Source organism: Neovison vison, chromosome 9 (genome assembly GCF_020171115.1).
Source record: "Neovison vison isolate M4711 chromosome 9, ASM_NN_V1, whole genome shotgun sequence".
In the NCBI taxonomy this organism is placed as follows: domain Eukaryota; kingdom Metazoa; phylum Chordata; class Mammalia; order Carnivora; family Mustelidae; genus Neogale; species Neogale vison.
This window is the reverse complement of record NC_058099.1, coordinates 6972639-6992177: the sequence shown is the minus strand read 5'-3', so window position 1 is coordinate 6992177 and position 19539 is coordinate 6972639. Positions and strand designations below refer to the sequence as shown.

Here is a 19539-nt window from a genome sequence, read left to right as displayed (position 1 = left end):
TCTTTTGCACTAATGCACTCCACAGTCTCATATTGAAGACTTGAAGTCAGCCCTGGGCTTATTATTAATAATTAACTATTACTAGTTATGACATGAGTAGAAGAGTAAATTCTGAATGCCATGTGACCAACTATTTAATTACATTCAACCCATTTGGGTAATTAACATGTATCCCCGCGATTAAATATGTACCATGTGTCTCTGCGATTAAATATAAGTATCTTTCTGCTCGTTTTCCCACTGTTTTGTCCACCGTCTTGAAGTAAATGAAAGCAGCATGCTGTATTATTTGCTCGATAGAAGTTGTTTTCCAGAGTGCGTGGTGATGTACTAGTGTATTACCAGGCGGCAGAAGGGAAACGAGAGACAGGTCAGGTGCTTGACTTTAGTGATTAATCTGGAGAGGAGGAGATGCCAACACTCACTCCATTCAGCTGTTAGTGACCACCCTTCTCCTGGAGAGCTTACGAAAGCAGTATTTAAAAGTACTATTAGCCACTCTTTGTTGAGTAGCTATTTATGTGCAAACACTTGGCCATTTTGACACAGGTCATCTTTGATCTCCGGTAGAAGCTCGCTAGGTACCCCCATCCCCACTGTATGGAAGGGAAGACACGGAAGCTCCGAGAAGTTTGAGTAACTCCTCCAAATCCCACAGCTAGTAGATGGCCGTTGGAATTCCAGTCCACGCCTTTGTCTACTGACAATTATTTCCTGTATTTTTCCAAGCTGTATGTCATTTCTGTCCCCTTTCCTTATTTTCTTGGCCAGCTGCTTCTCTGAAAGCTCCTGCTGTTTGCTCATGCCCCAGAACCGGGCCGCCCCGGCCTCTTTCCATGCAATCCCCAAGTGCACCTGCCTGCCCGCCCCCTCCTGCTCCCGGGCAGCAGTGCGCTGGGGAAGCTGGACTCTCTGACCTGCAATGTTTCCGAGATCAGAGGCACCAGGAACGGGAGGTGGTTCCAGTACTGGAGCAGGCTTTGCCCTAGTTCTTTACCTGAGGGAGTGAAAGGGAACTTTGTGGGAGACTGACCATGGACTTGAGGGTTAGGTTTTGGGGGGAGCCTTCAGTGGTCTCGTTTTTATTTTTATATATTTTTATTTTTTATTTTTTTAAAGATTTTATTTATTTGACAGACAGAGATCAAAAGTAGGCAGAGAGGCAGACAGAGAGAGAGGAGGAAGCAGGTTCCCTGCTGAGCAGAGAGCCTGATGCGGGGCTCGATCCCCGGACCCTGGAACCATGACCTGAGCCGAAAGCAGAGGCTTTAACCCACTGAGCCACCCAGGTGCCCCAGTGGTCTCGTTTTTAATTGGAGCAGAGGGCTTTCATTCACAGTTCCCCTGGTGATCCTGGCTTGGAGCTTCACCTGGCCCTATACTCAGAGCGGTTGGCAGGCTGGTTCACGGGGGTGGGGAGTGGAGGGTGAAGATTGCTTCTGCGTCCTGGATAACCTGTCTGTCGCCGGTTTAGACTTTCACACCGTACCGGACCGCGTGGCGCCCCATAGTCACCGCCACCCACATCGGGTCCCACATCCGAGTAGGTGGAACATTGAGTGGCTGCTGCTTGCCTGTGGTCCCCCCCCACCCCCGCCCCACAACCTTGGAGTGCCTTTCACTTTCTTCCCATTGGCAGGCGGCTTTGCATCCTGCCAGTGGTGGAAGTGAATTGTGTGAGTGTTTATTTCCCACTGCTGTTTCTCCTTTCTCGAGAAACTGCACACTCTTGTTTCTAAGAGGATCCACCCATGTTGGCTGTCCCTTGGCTTTCAAGTTTTTAGGCAGCTGGGAGGGGCGTCTCAACCATGGGTGGATCCCGGACTTCTCTTCTATGAGTTTTCAGCCTTGCCGTGTGTTTGCCCTTTGGCCTACCAGTGTTATGTGGAAACTCCCAGTATCTTGGGTAGGCAGAGGCAACACACTGAGATTGGATTAGATACCGGAAAGCATCCCGGAAACTGGAATTCGTGCCCCCAGTTGTGGACGGGTCCTTACTAGGACTGTGCCAGTGGGAACCCAAAGATGCTGGGAAGTGAGTATGTTTGGGCCTCGGGCTGCCACTCAGGCGAAGTTGAAAATAAACCCAACCCAAGACATATTGGACCATAAACTATCTTTTTTTTTTTTTTAAAGATTTTATTTATTTATTTGACAGACAGAGATCACAAGCAGGCAGAGAGGCAGTCAGAGAGAGGAGGAAGCAGGCTCCCTGCTGAGCAGAGAGCCCGATGTGGGGCTCGATCCCAGGACCCTGGGATCATGACCTGAGCCAAAGGCAGAGGCTTTAACCCACTCAGCCACCCAGGCACCCCCATAAACTATCTTCTCACAGAAGTTCCAAAACCTTTTCTGCCAAAAATCGTCTCAGTCGCTGATGACATTTCAGGACACCGTCTCGTCTACTTTTATTTTATTTTATTTTTTTAAATTTAAAGATCTTATTTATTTATTTATGAGAGACAGAGAGAGAGAGAGGCAGAGGGAGAAGCAGGCTCTCCGCTGGGCCCCATGTGGGACTCGATCCCAGGACCCTGAGACCATGACCTGAGCTGAGGGCAGACGCTTAACCACCTGAGCCACCCAGGTGCCCTCTTCTCCTTTTATACGAAGGTGTTCCTATTGACTTGGGCCTTGTCATTATTTCTTTGCATTCACGGTGCCCATAGGATCTCGTTTCATTGTTTCCCTCCACAAATTCCGAGCACACCCTTCAGGGATTTCTGCTCAGTTTCCACGTCATTTCCTCCTCTCTCCTTCCACAGTAGCCTTCTGACCCAGGAATCCCACTTAACGACTCATTATTAAGAACATTAATTATAAGCAATAGAATATCAATAATAGTTGAATATAATCCCCTGAAGTAAACCACAATCAAAATCCACCTGCGAAGGTCAGTTCTTTTGTTCTTTAAGACCTCCGGAACCACTGTACGCTGTCTGCTGTTTCCTGTTCTCAGAGTTCTGGTTTCCTCTCCTTTCGAGGAGTATCTTTTTTGGGGGGGGATTATCTTTAGAAAGACTTGTTCTGAGCTCTGACTTGTGGGCTTTCTGGCCTGCGGGAAGTCTTTGGAGGAGCCAGGTCCCATAGAAACGGTTGTGATCTCTGGGGTTGATTTCTAACCCGCAGACTCGTTTGATGGAGCTGCACCGCCAGTGGGAGCTGCTTTTGGAGAAGATGCGGGAGAAGGGCGTCAAACTGCTGCAGGCCCAGAAGCTCGTGCAGTATTTGCGCGAGTGTGAGGACGTGATGGACTGGATCAATGACAAGGTACGTGTCCCGGGCGCGGGTTTGCAGAGTGTGAGCTGCGTTTCTGGGCGCCGTTGTTTCCAAGTGTCGGTCGGTGACTCTGGCTCTGTCATGGTCCCCGAATAGGAAGCGATTGTGACCTCTGAGGAGCTGGGCCAGGACCTGGAGCACGTGGAGGTTTTACAGAAGAAATTTGAAGAGTTTCAAACAGATATGGCTGCCCATGAAGAAAGAGTTAATGAAGTGAACCAGTTTGCCGCCAAGCTCATTCAGGTAGGCAGCCGTGCTCTGTACTCCTTCCATGTCCTAATAGAACTCTCCGATGCTTTCAGAAGAAAATTTTATGGGTTTTTTCGATAACTTTTTTTTTAAGGTTTTATTTATTTATCTGTGGGGGAGGAAGCACAAGCAGGGGCCATGGGAGAGGGAGAAGCAGACTCACTGCTGAGCAAGGAGGCCGATGTGGGGCTCAATTCCAGGACTCTGGGATCATGACCTGAACGTCACCCACTGAGTCCCCCAGGGGGCCTCAGAAGAAAATTTCAATGAGCACTTCGCTGGTTTCTGAGTGAGCGAGGTTTGGTAAGCCTGTGTGAGAGTTTTGCTCAGATCTAAGTAAGGCAGCAGTGCCGATTACTCCTAAGGTAGAAACTGCTTTCTAGCTTGTGGCCACGGACAGGAAGGGCAGAGTTCATCTGCTGCCTCCACCCACTTTCGGGTAGGGCTTGGCGATGCTTTTATTGGGTTGCTGCGGCTGGTGTCAAGGATTCCCAGATGAGGGTGTGGTGGTGAATGCCTCTGGGGGTTGGCCGGCCTCCACGGACGCCTGCCTGCTCTCCTGGGAGCCTGGGGAACCCGATAATGAATGGGCTCTCCCCTGGCGGCTCTGAGCCATTAAGAGGGGATGATGGAACCTTTCCCCATTGCCTGTGTGCCGGCTCCTTAAGCTGCCGCTTTCTCCTCTGTGTCTGCAGCGGGGGTCAGAGCGCTCCACGGATGTCCGGCAGCAGGAACTAGTTTTTGCTTTCAGGGAAACTTGATTTGGGGGCTCTAAATCTTAAATGTATGGATCTGCTTCAGGGCTGGTACTTGTTTCCTCTCTGGCCAGTGATGAAGCCAGCATTCCTCAGAAATACCTCACCTTCCACAGTGAGCCCCCACCCCCTGCCCCAGAACCTCGGGGCACCGTCGGGTTGTGCTGAGAAGAGCGGTCAGGCCAAGCCCGAGATCTCACAGATGGATCCCAGAACCCTGAAATGCTTTATTTGTTACTTTACGTGTTAGTTTTATGAAAACAAAAACATTTTTATTTATTACATTTTAAAAATAAATTTATTTATTAAATTAATTATTTATTAAACCACATTTATTTAAAAAATGTGGTTGGTGGGGAAGGGAGCTTTAAGAGAGCTCCAGTCTGAAGGGAGGAGCAGACCCTGAAGATCACGTCTGTGGGCACGAACGCGTGATGGGCTCGTGAACATTCGAAATAACAGATTTCCCAGCCCTTGGGCAGGCATGGGTACATTGGTGAGGCCACCCCACAGCAGCCGAAGTGTTGGTACAACGTAAAGGTTTTTGGTACTGATGACCTCTGCTGCCTTATGGCCTCACCATCTACTCCAAGGGATAGATAGTGACTCTCTCCTTTTTAGGTAAGACGAAATGGAAGCCAGTTGTGTTTACTTATTTATTTATTTACTTGCAAGAGAGCGTGAGAGCCAGCAGGGGAGGGTGGGGGAGAGGAAGAGAGAGACTCTTAAACAGGCTGTGTGGAGCCTGACGTGGGGCTCGAACTCAAGACCCCCAGGTCATGACCTGAGCCGAAATCAAGAGTCAGACACTTAAGCAACTGAGACGTCCAGGTGCCCCAGGAAGCTAGTTTTATACAAGCTTGGCTTCATTTCACACAAAAAACCAGTATTTCTTCGGAAAGATGAAGGTTTGCCGAGGCAGGGACTGGGAGGAGCTGGGGGCTCAGGACCCAGGCCGGCCTCTGCTCTCCCCCCTGTAGGAGCAGCACCCCGAGGAGGAAACCATCAAGACCAAGCAGGACGAAGTGAACGCGGCCTGGCAGCGGCTGAAGGGACTGGCCCTGCAGAGACAGGGGAAGCTCTTCGGGGCGGCTGAGGTTCAGCGATTTAACAGGTACTGAGCCGGGGCGGGCTGCGGGGCGCGGGCACGCACCTGGGGGGCCAGGTCCCGGATTCGGCACGTGCCAAGAAGATGCTGGAGCCGCCCGGGGGTCTGGAATCCCCAGCTCTAGACGGTCACCGTAAGTGGCTGCCCTGGTGTCTCCCTTCCACAGGGATGTGGATGAGACGATCAGCTGGATTAAGGAAAAGGAGCAGTTAATGGCCTCTGATGATTTTGGCCGCGACCTGGCAAGCGTTCAGGCTCTGCTGCGGAAGCACGAGGGTTTGGAGAGAGATCTCGCTGCTTTGGAGGACAAGGTGGGTTCGGACAGCAGCCATGCCTGAGTTAGCGTCGGGGGGCGGGCTGTGAGCACGGTCTGATGGGGGCCGTTTCCAGGTCAAAGCCCTGTGCGCCGAGGCCGACCGCCTGCAGCAGTCGCACCCACTGAGCGCCGCGCAGATTCAAGTGAAGCGAGAGGAGCTGATTGCCAACTGGGAGCAGATCCGGACTCTGGCCGCCGAGAGGCACGCCCGCCTCAACGACTCCTACAGGTGGGAATCCTCTCCCCGGGCTCAGCGGCGGGCCTTTTCCTGCCTATGACCTATGTGTTTGGAGACTGGCGGGGAGAGAGAGAGAGAGAGAGAGGGAGGGAGAGAAAGTGTGTGTGTGTGTGTGTGTGTGTGTGTGTGTTGTATTTATGACTTTGTGAATATCTTTCCCTTTTATATTGCTGCATTATGACCAGTAGAAGTGGGAATCTCTCCTTAGTGATCACGGCACCAGTGGAAAGAATATACCATTAAAACTGAGTAAATCAAGGACTAGGAAATGAAAGGATGCTAATTCCTTTTTTTTTTTTTTTAAAGATTTTATTTATTTGACAGAGAGAGATTACAAGTAGGCATAGAGGCAGGCAGAGAGAGAGAGGAGGAAGCAGGCTCCCTGCTGAGCAGAGAGCCCGATGCGGGACTCGATCCCAGGACCCTGAGATCATGACCTGAGCCGAAGGCAGCGGCTTAACCCACTGAGCCACCCAGGCGCCCGAAAGGATGCTAATTCCTAACCAGAGCTGGAACTGGGGAATGACGAGGAAGTTGGAGAGAAGGGACCAGACTGGGGAATCACAGTAATGGACACAACCTCGATTTTAAAGGATTGATTTAAAGGATTGATTTCATAACTTCTCTTGCTCTCCTTTATGGTCAGACTGAAGAATCCTCTGTATCCCAGGACTAGAGTTGTCTAAGGACAGAATTCAGAGCTTTAGAAAGGCATTTCTCATCCGGGCTCTCCACTGGGAACATCTAACGACTTACCTGGGTTTTCTCTAGGCTTCAGCGATTCCTTGCTGACTTCCGTGACCTGACCAGCTGGGTGACTGAGATGAAAGCCCTCATCAACGCAGATGAGCTCGCCAATGACGTGGCCGGGGCGGAAGCCCTGCTGGACAGGCATCAGGAGCATAAGGTAGTGTCTCCAACATCTTCTAGAAGGAAAGGCCTTAGCTTGTAAGGCATCAGGATGGGACTCTCACAGCCAGGTGGCTGAAACTTTGTCCACAGGTGGCTCTCACCACGGGATTGTTGATGGTTTTGCCTTTGGAGACTGGCTCTGCCTGCTTCTCACAGATGGCGAAGCGGGCTAAATGTCAGGAGAGTAAGCTGGTCTGGAAAAGTGAGGGCCTCGCCCTGGCAGGATGGAGGTGTAACCGCTTTGTGCATCAGTCACGTCCCGTCTTAAACAGTGTCTTCGTTTAAATGCTGAGTCTCATATTTGGTGTAATTAAATTTCTTACTCTGTTTTTTTCCTAAGCTATGTTCCAAAGAAAACTGGTTTTATGAGCTCTTAATAGGTTTACCTAGAAAGGTTTCGAATGGCTGAGTAGTTTTGTAAAGCACTACGAAACAGGATTGTAAAAATTATTATTACTGTAAGTCTTCTGAGAGGCTTTAATGTGGTAGATACAAAAAAGTCAATATATGAATGTCAAGTACACTGGCAACAGAAACCTAACTTTTTAAAAATGCTACTTATAATTGTGTCAGAAAGTACAATGTAGTTGGGAATATGTCTAACAAAAGTTTTGGAAGACATTTGTGGAGAAGGCAGTTAGGCTTTGTTGAAAGACTGAAGAAAGAAAGAGAAAAGGAGAACGTCTTCTCTCGTGTGGCTGGAACAATCTTTGGTAAAGGTAGAAAAATTCTCCCTAGGACCCAGTGCTGTTCCACACAGAAACCTGGAAGGTCTTTGTTTCTAGAGTGAGACAAGCTGATTCTAAACTTGATTTAGATGAAAAAAAAAAACCCTCAAAAACAGCTGAGGCAATTTTGAAGAACGGGGTGGGACCAGGGGAAGCAGCTACCTATAGGTACTATAAAATCCTATCAGGATTTTATAAGCTACTTACCTGGCACAAGGAGGGCAGAGAGACCCCAGCGGAACAGAAGACGACGGGGCTCAGACCCCTTGAGCATATGGCAGTGTGATAGGATTGGACAGAGGTGGCCTGAGAAGTCAATGGCAAAAAGACTTCCCAGTAAATGGTGCCCTTGTGACTGGTAACCCAGACTGATGTTAGGGAGCGTGGCCTCCTTGCTGGTCCCGCTCCTCGATGGAGATGGGATATCCTGATTTGTAACGTCTGTGTGAAAGTCAGCATTTTTGTTCTCTGCGTTGCTGGCATACATCGTGCCTTTTCTCGCCGCAGGGTGAGATCGACGCTCACGAGGACAGCTTTAAATCTGCAGATGAGTCCGGACAGGCCCTGCTGGCCGCTGGGCATTATGCTTCGGATGAAGTGAGAGAGAAGGTAAGCGAGGAGAGGTTCCTCAGCGGAGCGGCTCTGGGAGCTTTTAACCCATCCTGGAGTACCCAGGCCACGTGGCCGTGGTGTGCGGGAAGCTTCCCCAGAGCTTGCGCTGGGAAGTGCGGGGGCAGCTCCTTGAGGGACTGAGAAAGAAGACCTGTGTGATCGGAGGCGGAAAGTCCCATCCGTCTGGGGCGATTGTGACCCATCTCCTACTGAAAGAGGACTTTGCAGGGAGTGGAGTCCCGCGTTAGCAGTGGAGCCCAAGGAATCGCCTTCTTGAGTTGACGCCACAGGATCGGAGTATCAGGGTAGCTGAGGAACACGGAGAGTGATGTTTTAAGATTGTGTAGACTAGGGAGAGACGTTCCAGAGACACTTGTTGTCAACTCTGGGGCCTAAAAATGCCGTCTGGGGCATTTGCTCGCTGCCCGTGTTTTACGGGACACCCACCCAGTCGACGTTTGTCCGCAGAGACCCCTGACTCCGTTCCTGCTGCCCGCCCTTTAGAAAGATGCCCTTCCTCTGCCACCCGAAGTTTCCTTAGCATTTTGACCTAATGTCCTTTGATAACGTGGCAGTAAAATAATTCCAGACGAGCTGGAGTTCCCTCTTCTGCTTCGTGTGAGCACGCGCGCTGCTCCGGGTCTGCGTGTTTCCCCGTGACGTGGCTGACACAAGTGCCTGGGACTACCCCCCCCCCCTTTTGCCAGCCTGAAAACAGGCCTGAAGATGAGCGTGAGGGTTAGACATCTCCACGTGGGGGTGGGCGGCCGCCTGCGCTGTCCTCACGGCCTCGTGTCCCCCCCCCCCCCCCAGCTGAGCATCCTGGCGGAGGAGCGGGCCGCGCTGCTGGAGCTGTGGGAGCTGCGGCGGCAGCAATACGAGCAGTGCATGGACCTGCAGCTCTTCTACCGCGACACCGAGCAGGTGGACAACTGGATGAGCAAGCAGGAGGTACGGCTTCCCCTCGCGGCTGCTGCTGGGGCGGCCGGCCTGGCTCGGGCAGGGAGTCAGCAGCGCTGCGGCTGTGACTCGGGAGAGGAGGGCTCGCCGAGGGACCCCCAGCGCCGCTGCCGGCCTGCCTCCTGCCGCCGGGCTCGGGGGTCACCCTTTCCTTAGATTAGTATTGAGGGAATCTAAAGGGCGTTAGGCTTTCTGGAAGAGATCTTGCGAGTTTAAAAGCTGTAGAATCTCCTGTTTGCGTGTTCCGGCCACCCTCTCCTTTGCTTGCCAAAAGCCTTAAGGGTGAAAGGACGGGAGCGTCTCTCTGAGCGCTTCGGTCTCTCTCTCCAGGCCTTCCTGCTGAACGAAGACTTGGGAGACTCCTTGGACAGCGTGGAGGCGCTCCTTAAGAAACACGAGGACTTCGAGAAGTCCCTCAGCGCCCAGGAGGAAAAGATCACAGTAAGACCCTTCTCGTCGTCGCAGCTTTGGGTGATCCTCAGGTTCCGCCCAGAGTCCATTCTCTTCTCGAGGGTTTCTGGGCACACACGTCAGAGGACCCGCGAGACCGGGTTCAGCTGCAGCCCTCGCCGTGGTGGCAGAGCTCAGCCTCGCAGGAGGCCTGCCGTCGCTCACGGGACGAGATCTTCTCGTGATGTCAACCTCCACACCGACGTTTCACTTCCACTGCGAGTAGTTAGAGTTCAGGGCGCCTGGCTGGCTCAGTCAGCGGACCGTGCGACTCTTGATCTTGGGGTCATGAGTTCGAGTCCCACGTTGAGTGTAGAGATTACTTAAAATCTTCAAAAAATAAAATTAAAGAGTAGAAGTAGTTGGAGCTCATGCGAGAGGTTTTCCTCTGGGAAACAGTTCTTAGATGCAGGAACTGGAAGGCCATTGACCTGTTGTGCCCCTCGTCTGATCCTGTCAGACGTGTCCTGACATCAGCTACAGCAAACGTCTCCCGTCCGGAAGGGAGCTGGCGTGACAGTGTTGGCTCTGACTGACACCGTCAAGCAGACGCTCAGAATTAAAGGAGAAACGTTGACCTGTGTTAGGATTTAGTGTTTTGTGACCGGTCAGTCATTACGAGGCCACGCTGTGCCACCATGTGGTTACCAGCGAGGGACCCCGATTCTTCCCTCATAGGCGCTGGATGAGTTTGCAACCAAGCTGATTCAGAACAACCACTACGCCATGGACGATGTGGCCACCCGCCGAGATGCGGTGCGTTCCGGGGCTCCCCACGTGCCTTCCCTTCGGTCCCCGGCTCTCCCTTCTGGGACGCGTGTCTTGAGCCAGAAATCCCTGGGGAGTAGGAAGCAGAGATTCACGTGGCTCTTGTCTTTCAGCTGCTGAGCCGCCGCAACGCCCTTCACGAGAGAGCCATGTGTCGCCGGGCCCAGCTGGCCGACTCTTTCCACCTGCAGCAGTTTTTCCGCGACTCGGATGAGCTCAAGAGCTGGGTCAACGAGAAGATGAAAACTGCCACAGATGAAGCCTATAAAGTAACGTCTTGCAGCGTTGCGGTATAGCATTAGGCTAGGAGGTTAAAGGCAGCTCTCAGATAAATTACAGCTAAAGAAAGAAATAGGGAATCCCCAAAACTGCACTATTTAATGTAAGCGGTTTTCTACCTCCACCCCCTGCCTATAAGAGAAGTATGAAGGTAACACAGGGTAGCTTGACCATGCTCAGGTTCAAGGTAGATCCCCCTTTTTCCTTTTATTGGCAGGACCCATCCAACCTACAAGGAAAAGTACAGAAGCATCAGGCTTTTGAGGCTGAGCTCTCGGCCAACCAGAGCCGCATTGACGCCCTGGAGAAAGCGGGGCAAAAGCTGATTGATGTCAACCACTACGCCAAGGATGAGGTAGCTGCTCGGATGAATGAGGTCATCAGTTTGTGGAAGAAGTTGCTGGAAGCCACTGAACTGAAGGGTGAGAGGAGGTGTCTCCCTGGGTTGTGACAGGAAGGCTGGGGGTTTCCACGTCCCTTCCCGGTTAAGTGCAGGGACTTACAGCACCCAGGGAAGGGGGACCCGGAGATGTACGCAGGCTCATGTCCCGGGTGGGAGTTAATTGCCGTGCGTTTTCGATGCTTTGTGATGGGGCACGTGTGGTTGACGTTGCTGGTGAGTGGGGGAGCCTGAGTCAGAAGGGGGAGATCTGGTCACCCGGCCGTGACTGGACTGGGCCCCATCACTGAAAATCGAGGCTCAGCTGAGAGCCGAGGACACTCGGTAATTCTCAGACGTTCTTCTCCCCCGGAACTTCCAAGTCCGTATCTCACTGTCTGTCCTTTGTGAAGGACACGAAGCGTTAGCTGCGGTCCTGACCCCGAGTCCCTCAGTAAGGTGCCGTCGTGGTGAGCGCTCTTGGCAGAAGGATTGCGTGAACAGATGGGTAATCAGACGTGCTCCTTTGACCAGGGATAAAGCTCCGCGAGGCGAACCAGCAGCAGCAGTTCAACCGCAACGTCGAGGATATCGAGCTGTGGCTGTATGAAGTGGAGGGTCACCTGGCTTCAGACGATTACGGCAAAGATCTTACCAACGTCCAGAACCTCCAGAAGAAGCACGCCCTGCTGGAGGCTGACGTGGCCGCTCACCAGGTAGAGGGGGACTTGGGGGCTGTCATCAGGCCAGTAGTGTGGAAATGGGAGCGAAGAACAGCAAGCGACGTCAGACCACACTTGTTTTGGGAAGGATGAAAGGTGTGGGTTTGCTTAGGTGGCCTTATGTATTCCGTCTTCTCCGATTAAACTCCTCCCACAGAGCTTTCTGGGAGCCCCAAATGGGGGAAGGAGATGGCAGAAAAAAATGCTCCCCGGGCGGGAAGAGTATTTTTGTATGTGATCAAACGACCCTTGAAGTCGGATTGGATCCATCCAGAACCTAGTTGCCACGCTTTCAAGCCTCTGTCCTCTTCTATCCCCAGGATCGAATTGATGGCATCACCATTCAGGCCCGCCAGTTTCAGGATGCTGGGCATTTTGACGCCGAAAACATCAAGAAAAAGCAGGAAGCCCTCGTGGCTCGCTATGAGGCACTCAAAGAACCCATGATCGCCCGAAAGCAGAAGCTGGCTGACTCCCTGCGTTTGCAGCAGCTCTTCCGTGACGTGGAGGACGAGGAGACGTGGATTCGGGAGAAAGAGCCCATTGCCGCGTCCACCAACAGAGGTCAGTCTGCTTCCGCCAGATGAGAATCAAGTCTGAGAAGGGGCTCTACTCTCTTAGCATAAGGAGGTGCATGTCAGAACAAGGAAGGTCAAGTTTAAGTTAAACTGGAACCCTGGTGGAACCTGAAGAACGACAGGGCTAACTTTGCCCTTGATGGCTTGGGTGACCAGGGAGCGGTTTCTGCTTTCAGGCAAAGATTTGATTGGCGTCCAGAATCTGCTGAAGAAGCACCAGGCCCTCCAAGCAGAAATTGCTGGCCACGAGCCCCGCATCAAAGCCGTCACGCAGAAGGGGGACGCCATGGTGGAGGAAGGTGAGAGGGTGCCACCCGGGGAGCGCTGTGCCCTTGTCCTTACGTCCTTTTTGTGGTTAAGTGTGTGGACTCGAGTCAGATTGAGCTGTGGGGTTGAGGATCTTCTCCGCCCTCTCACTGTGTGCCCTTGACTAAACCCTGTCCTCTCGATCTGAACATCTTACCTGTGAGATGCAGGTAATAAGGCCTCCTCCTGACCTCACTGTGAGGGTCGGTTGAGGTCAAGTAGGGGACAGAGTGGAACAGCCTGGTGCGTGTCTCAGTGAGGACCCGGGGGTGGCGCTGTTAAGCTTTCCTTCTGTGTCTGCGCTCCAGTCCCTGGTGTCAGTTGGGGCAGCTGCTTCGTAGGGTCTGGTTGGAGATCATGGCTCGAGGAGGCAAAAATAGAGCAGATCACTTAGAAGTTTGGGACCCGAACCTCCTAAAACGGGACTAAGGGGCCTGGCTCGCCACGGCGGCATCAGTGAGGGGCCATGGATGCCTAGAAGGCCCGTCTGTCTGGCGCCCTGGCAGCCTCCTTTGCACTGTCCTCCCTTCCAGGCCACTTTGCTGCCGAGGATGTGAAAGCCAAGCTCAGTGAACTGAACCAGAAGTGGGAGTCCCTCAAGTCCAAGGCCTCCCAGCGGCGGCAAGACCTGGAAGACTCGCTGCAGGCCCAGCAATACTTCGCCGACGCCAACGAGGCTGAGTCTTGGATGCGGGAGAAGGAGCCCATCGTGGGCAGCACCGACTACGGGAAGGACGAGGACTCCGCGGAGGTGAGTGAGCGCGAGGAGCCTGCCGGGGCTCGCGGCGGGGCCCTGCTGGGAAGGTGCCCGTGTGCGGCAGGTGGGGCCTCTGCGTTGTCAGTGTTCAGGGCAGTTTAGAACCTGTTTACTTTCCACCGTGGAAACTCAGCCTGGCCATGAGAGAGCGGAGACTACCTCCTACCACAAGCGTCTTTCTCTTCTTGTTCCTCTGTTCTCTCCTCATGCACGTGCACACATGTCCATGAGCCTGTGTTTTGCATTTTTGAGTCAGACTCTGACATCTTGCTCACGAAGGGCTGGTGGTGCTCTACTGACCTCTTAGCTTGCGAGTCTGCGTGAGCAGAGTACCTGAATGTTGATGCAGCAAACCGGATTCTGCTAAGAGATGGGGCGGGGGCAGCGGTGGTGGAAGGGGATGGTGAAGCCCCACATGGCGAGGGAGAGTAGCAGCCACCGGGAGGGCACGTACCCGGCGCGCTTCGGTTTGCTGATGCTGTTGAGTTCTCGTGATGGGTGGTGGGTTCCCCATGTGTGCGACACTGCCTTGTGTCTCCTTGTCTGTTCCCAGCCCCGCAGAGGCACAGACGGGCAGGGAGAAAACAGAGTATTGTGAATCACATAGAATACGCCCTCCACGTTTGATGTTCGTTAGAAACGGGGGGAGAGTGTGGAGCAGGAGGTGACCAAGCGTGTAACCAAGCGCGTCTCAGGACGCTGGCGGGTCACTGGGGCAGCGTGGCCAGGGCGCCCCAGCTCCTTGCGCTGGGCTCATCTGTGACTTTGCTTTCAGGCTCTACTGAAGAAACACGAAGCTCTGATGTCAGATCTCAGCGCCTATGGCAGCAGCATCCAGGCTCTGCGGGACCAGGCTCAGTCATGCCGGGTGAGCTGGGGCCCTTCTGGGGCACAGGAAGCTGCAGGGCCCCGGCCCTTCCAGCATGTGCGACGGTCGTAGGCTACGTTCTGGTGGCCTCACTCCGACGTCCTTGGACGCAAAGACGTATATATGGTTTAAAATGAGATTCTTGTTGTTGTTTTGTTTTTTTTAAGATTCAGAATAGCTAAAGTTCTGGAATCAGATTTTACTGGTAGCTTAGAGGAGAATTCTCTCATGAATGTATGTTTGGGACATTTGGTCCAGTTGGAGTTGAAATCGGAGTCTGTCTTGTGCTCAGTGACTCACCATGAGCATCCTTTAATCGGGTTTGCCCTTCCTTGGGATTTTTAGCAACAAGTGGCCCCCATGGATGACGAGACTGGGAAGGAGCTGGTCTTGGCTCTCTACGACTATCAGGAGAAGAGCCCTCGAGAGGTCACCATGAAGAAAGGGGATATTCTCACCTTGCTCAACAGCACCAACAAGGCAAGGCATCAGAAGTGGTCCTGTGACTGTTTCCATTAGCACTGCGGGTTTTGCTCGATGGGGTTTCTGTGGGTCTTTGTGTCTGGACCAAGCCTGGGTTAGAATTTGAGGAGAGACCAGAATCACCCCGTCAGTCTCCCCCTTGATACAGGTCCATCTCGTGGGAGATCAAGAAGGTCATCTGTGCGTCTGCCCGACACCGGGGGGCAGTGCACTGGCTCCCACTCGAGAGGGCGGCTGCTTTTCCTGATTACACACATCTAGGTGGAATTCCTTCTCCTTAAACCAGTTTGCTTTTCTGGAATTCGTAGCTGCAGGTTCTTAACCTAGACCGTGTGGCTCCAGCAGAGCTGACGGCAGCCTTGATGTCACCCCACAAGCCCTCGACGTTAAATGCTTCCTGGGTCCCCAGCCTCCCTTCCTTGACCTGTGCTGGTTTGATAGTGACTTGGAGTGAGGTGCGTGGCACGCCACAAGTTTTGTCCGATAATCACAAAAGCTGCCAGTCGAGGCTGGAGAGATGGTTGCCGTCGTCATCAACGACCCTTACTCTTTTTTTTTTTTTTTTTTTAAGATTTTATTTATTTATTTGACAGACAGAGATCACAAGTAGGCAGATAGGCAGGCAGAGAGAGAGGAGGAAGCAAGGCTCCCTGCTGAGCAGAGAGCCTGATGCAGGGCTCGATCCCAGGACCTTGGGATCATGACCTGAGCCGAAAGCAGAGGCTTTAACCCACTGAGCCACCCAGGCGCCCCGACCCTTACTCTTATAGCCCTCATTTACCCTGACCGTGAGCATTTGAGGAAATCTGTGATTTGTATTTCTTTTGATTCTCAGCCTGTCTTGTCCCAAGAAACTTACCGTGATGGTGGACTTTGCTGTGTGTGCCGGCAATGCCGTGGCTGTGCCCATAGTGTTGATTAATCACTAGAAATGTGGTTAATGGAGCTCTTAAATTTAGTTTTATTCTAATTTATTTAAATTTACACAGCCATGTGTGGCTAGTGGTCACATGATGAGTGCAGTTCCGGAGAGTGACAGGACTGCCTTTCATGCTGGGTGTTGTCGCAGCTTTCTTGTGACGCTGTGCTTGGCAAGGTGATAGTCTTTGAGGAACGTGACTTTGACACTGTCATGGGATCCTCCTGACCTGGTCAGGGCTGTGCCTCTGCCTCGTGTGTGTGTGTGTGTGTGTGTGTGTGTGTGTGCGTGCGCGCGCGTGTGTGCGTGCGCACGCATGCACATGCATGTGCACAGGCCTTCTCGGTCTCGGGAATTCATGCTTCCGGTTGTCCGTCTGTCTCCTTAGGACTGGTGGAAGGTGGAAGTGAATGACCGGCAGGGCTTCGTGCCGGCGGCGTACGTGAAGAAGCTGGACCCCGCGCAGTCGGCCTCCCGCGAGAACCTCCTAGAGGAGCAGGGCAGCATAGCCGTGCGGCAAGAACAGATTGACCACCAGTAAGGGCCCCAAGGGCGACTAGCACGGCCCCGCTGTCCCTCGGGGCTTCCTTCACGTCCCACGTAGGCCACGGTTGAGGCAGTGTCCAGAAGTTTCGGAGCAACTGTTCCTGTGCCTGTGTGCACTCAGGACACCCGCTTCCCACTTGCCGCCAAGTCCCTTTTAACCCACAGCGTTCTGTTTGGACCTAAAACCCTTGACCCCTTTATTTTCCATGTTTTATTTCTTCCCCTAAAGTGAGTTTTTCTTCCTCCACAGCATTTTCTAAACCTCAGCCTCTTAACCTTTGTCCTTCAGTTGGGGAGACCGCTCTGGGACTGAGATCTAGAGGTTCTCCTTTTCAAAGGCTGTTGGGAGAGTGGGTGTCTCCTGCCTTCTGCTCTGGGGCAGAGGTGGTTTTTTACGATGTAGTTCTGTCCTCTGTCCTCTAGCTAAGCTCCCGTAGTGAGCTGAGTCCCTCCCGTAGGGTGTCTTGCTCTGCTAATGAGCTCGGAAGTTTCTAGACACTAGGAAAATATCCAGAAGTTACGTTCTCACTAGATTCTATTACAGTAGAACCTCTGTGAGTCTGATGGTCCCTGAGAAGGTCAGTTACGTGTCCGCTTCCAGACCTTTTCCGTTCCTGCTGAGACAGGAGCGCGCTTGGGGCCGGGGTCGAACCGTGGGAGTAAAGCCGCCGGCCTGGCACGTGACTGGAGGGCTGTATTCACTCTGTCCAGTCCCTTTCTTAGAGCAGCCCTTCCCGCCGCTGGCCTTGCTTTGTAAAGTGCCCAGAGTGGCCAGTATAAGGAAAATTGTCCGCCTTAAACGTGGCAGACTGTTGTGGAAAAGGAAAGTGAACTAACCCTCTAATTTACTTTGCTGGCTGTTTCTTTCCTGATTTCCTTCGTGGCCTGGCCTCCTTCCTAAGAGCTTTTGAATGGCTTCTCAGTTGCCCCCACTCGAAGCATCCGGCCTCCTGGCGCCCGTCGGAGCGGCCACTGTCCTTTCCCGTGGATTAATCGCACTAATCTGTGCATGCTTTTGCTGTGCCCCCCGTGCAGGACGCGCGTAACTAAGGAGGCCGGCAGCGTGTCTCTGCGTATGAAACAGGTGGAGGAACTGTGAGTAGGCGGCGGCCCTGCCGGTGCCCGTGTCCGTTCTCCCTCTGCCGCTTCTCTCCAAGGCTCTTGTTCATCCGGAAGGACGAGGTGGGGGGGGTACCGCGCCGCCCTGCGGCAGCTTCGCTCACCAGGGACGAGGTTTCGGTGGCACCGTGTCAGTCGATGGCCGCTTGTCTTCTGGGTCGCTTCCGTGTGCAGCTGTGCGCTCGGTGTCGTTGGTCCCCCGCGTCCCCCGTTGGCTTTGGTGGTGGGCCAGCCGCGCTCGGCAGCGAACCTGAAGGCCAGGCCCGTAGTGTTTCTTAGTAGGAAGCAGATGCCATTCCTCCCTTTAAAGTGCTCTGAGTCTGGGTCCCTCATTGCTTTTTTTTCTTTTTTTTTTTTAATCTCACTCGGAGAAGCTTAGATTTGATGGTGACGGTGGGTTTTCTTTAGCCTCTAACTTCGTTTTACTATGTTTGTCACGTTCATATCTCCAAAGCTAGTAAGTAGCTCATCCTTTTGTATTTTGGCTCCTAAGAGCTCAAATACTCTTGGATTCCTCTGAAGTCTTCCAACACCAAAACGGTGTGGATACTCTGTACTTGACCTGATTTTCCGTCTAGTTGCTAAACCACTGAGAAATCAGCGTATCACTCGCCCACCCTTCAGAGAGGCTAACGTCCTGTGCGAGGCTGTTGTAAAGCCGGGCATGCCTTCCCCCCGCCACCCCAGCCCCCGGCCCGGGGCGGCTCAGGGAGTCAGGAGAACGGAGCGGCACCGCTGTCTGCATCGTGCCCGCACAGTCCTCTCCTCCCCGCGGTGCTCGCATGCCCCCTGTGTTCCTCTGCTCGACGCTTGGTTCCAGTCCTTTGTGGTTGTGATGTTCTCGGGGCCACGTGGGCCCAGGGATGAGTGTGCCCGGCTGTCCCAGCCACCCAGTGGCGACCAGCGCCGTGGGCACTCATCCCCGAGGCTGTGGCGCGGGCCCATAGGAGCCGCCTCCTCATCTGTGTTCTGACACTTGTCACCCGGGCACCATCGCGACACACTCATGGCCTTGGACCCGCATCTCAGAGACACTGGTGGTTTGGCCATAGGCGAGCGTCCGTGGGAAGCTAACGGCCTGCCCGCCCCCTCTGTCACCCTCCCGGCCTCCCGCAGGTACCACTCGCTGCTGGAGCTGGGCGAGAAGCGCAAGGCCATGCTGGAGAAGAGCTGCAAGCGCTTCATGCTGTTCCGGGAGGCGAACGAGCTGCAGCAGTGGATCAACGAGAAGGAGGCGGCCCTGACCAGCGAGGAGGTGGGCGCCGACCTGGAGCAGGTCGAGGTGCTGCAGAAGAAGTTCGATGACTTCCAGAAGGTACGGGCAGTCTGGCCTCTGACAAGCAGCCCGAGGGCGTGGTGGTCCGGCCTCTTGACTGAAATTCACGGGAACCCACAGGGCTCAGGTGGCGCCGGCCCGCTGGGGAGCGTCGTCACTGGGACATGAACCGGAATTTTTCTTTGGCTGGATTAGCCTCACGGAAGTCGAGGCCCTTTTCTCTAGTTCTCTTAAGAGCTTTTGAACTTAAAAGACAAAAACGTGTTAAAGTATTTTTTGTAATTGGGGTAAAGTGGACACAACACACGGTTACGCATCTTTTAAGTAGGTGGTTCGAAGCACTTAGTGCCGCGCGGCGCAGCCACTGACCTCTCTGGTCCCGGGCCATTTCCCGTGTCACGGGGGAGCTGCACCCCCAGCACAGCATCCTTCCCAGGATCCGCGGCCCTTTGTCCCCAGATTGACATATTCTGGACATTCTGTACATGTGGACTCCTGTATGACATGACTTCACTGCCGGTGGCTGTCACAGAGCAGCGTGTTTTCCTGGTTCATTCTTGCCTCCCCGGCGTCGGGACTCCACAACTTTTTATGGCTGAATAGGATCCGCTGTGTGCCTAAACCACATCTTGTTTCTCGTTCCCACATCAAGAGTTTCATAACCAGTTCGTGTGGGTGAGGGGCTGTCCGCCCCCCCCCCCGGGGGCTGTCATTAGAATTTCAGCACATTTTAAAAACATGTTCCTCCAAAGAAAGCGGAATGCAAATTTCCATCCTGGCAGAATCATGGCGTATGAACCACCGTTGATGAGGCAGATCGCAGACAGGCGCTGTCAGTCAGTGCCCTGTTGTTCCCTTGCTTCCTCCATCGCCACGGTCAGGATTGCCTGGTTTAGGTGACTCCCGTGGAATAGAGAAACTGGTTCACAGGA

The 19539-nt window shown here is 53.3% G+C and overlaps 1 protein-coding gene across 11 annotated transcripts in view; it reads left to right on the top strand.

Annotated features, from left to right (window-relative positions):
- SPTAN1 (spectrin alpha, non-erythrocytic 1) overlaps window positions 1-19539 on the top strand; it is a 62039-nt gene that overhangs the window by 15279 nt on the left and 27221 nt on the right. For 8 of the 11 annotated variants that reach the window (XM_044264762.1, XM_044264757.1, XM_044264755.1 and 5 more), the window contains exons 4-24: window positions 3130-3270; window positions 3376-3522; window positions 5264-5397; window positions 5558-5702; window positions 5782-5936; window positions 6717-6852; window positions 8093-8194; window positions 9011-9148; window positions 9488-9598; window positions 10286-10363; window positions 10489-10644; window positions 10872-11076; window positions 11568-11749; window positions 12076-12319; window positions 12510-12632; window positions 13173-13390; window positions 14172-14264; window positions 14610-14744; window positions 16055-16203; window positions 17248-17307; window positions 18448-18646. In XM_044264762.1, the coding sequence (XP_044120697.1) occupies window positions 3130-3270; window positions 3376-3522; window positions 5264-5397; window positions 5558-5702; window positions 5782-5936; window positions 6717-6852; window positions 8093-8194; window positions 9011-9148; window positions 9488-9598; window positions 10286-10363; window positions 10489-10644; window positions 10872-11076; window positions 11568-11749; window positions 12076-12319; window positions 12510-12632; window positions 13173-13390; window positions 14172-14264; window positions 14610-14744; window positions 16055-16203; window positions 17248-17307; window positions 18448-18646 (3051 nt within the window). The remainder of the gene's footprint in view (window positions 1-3129; window positions 3271-3375; window positions 3523-5263; window positions 5398-5557; window positions 5703-5781; window positions 5937-6716; window positions 6853-8092; window positions 8195-9010; window positions 9149-9487; window positions 9599-10285; window positions 10364-10488; window positions 10645-10871; window positions 11077-11567; window positions 11750-12075; window positions 12320-12509; window positions 12633-13172; window positions 13391-14171; window positions 14265-14609; window positions 14745-16054; window positions 16204-17247; window positions 17308-18447; window positions 18647-19539) is intronic. The other 3 variants (XM_044264761.1, XM_044264759.1, XM_044264758.1) reach the window with 1 other exon arrangement.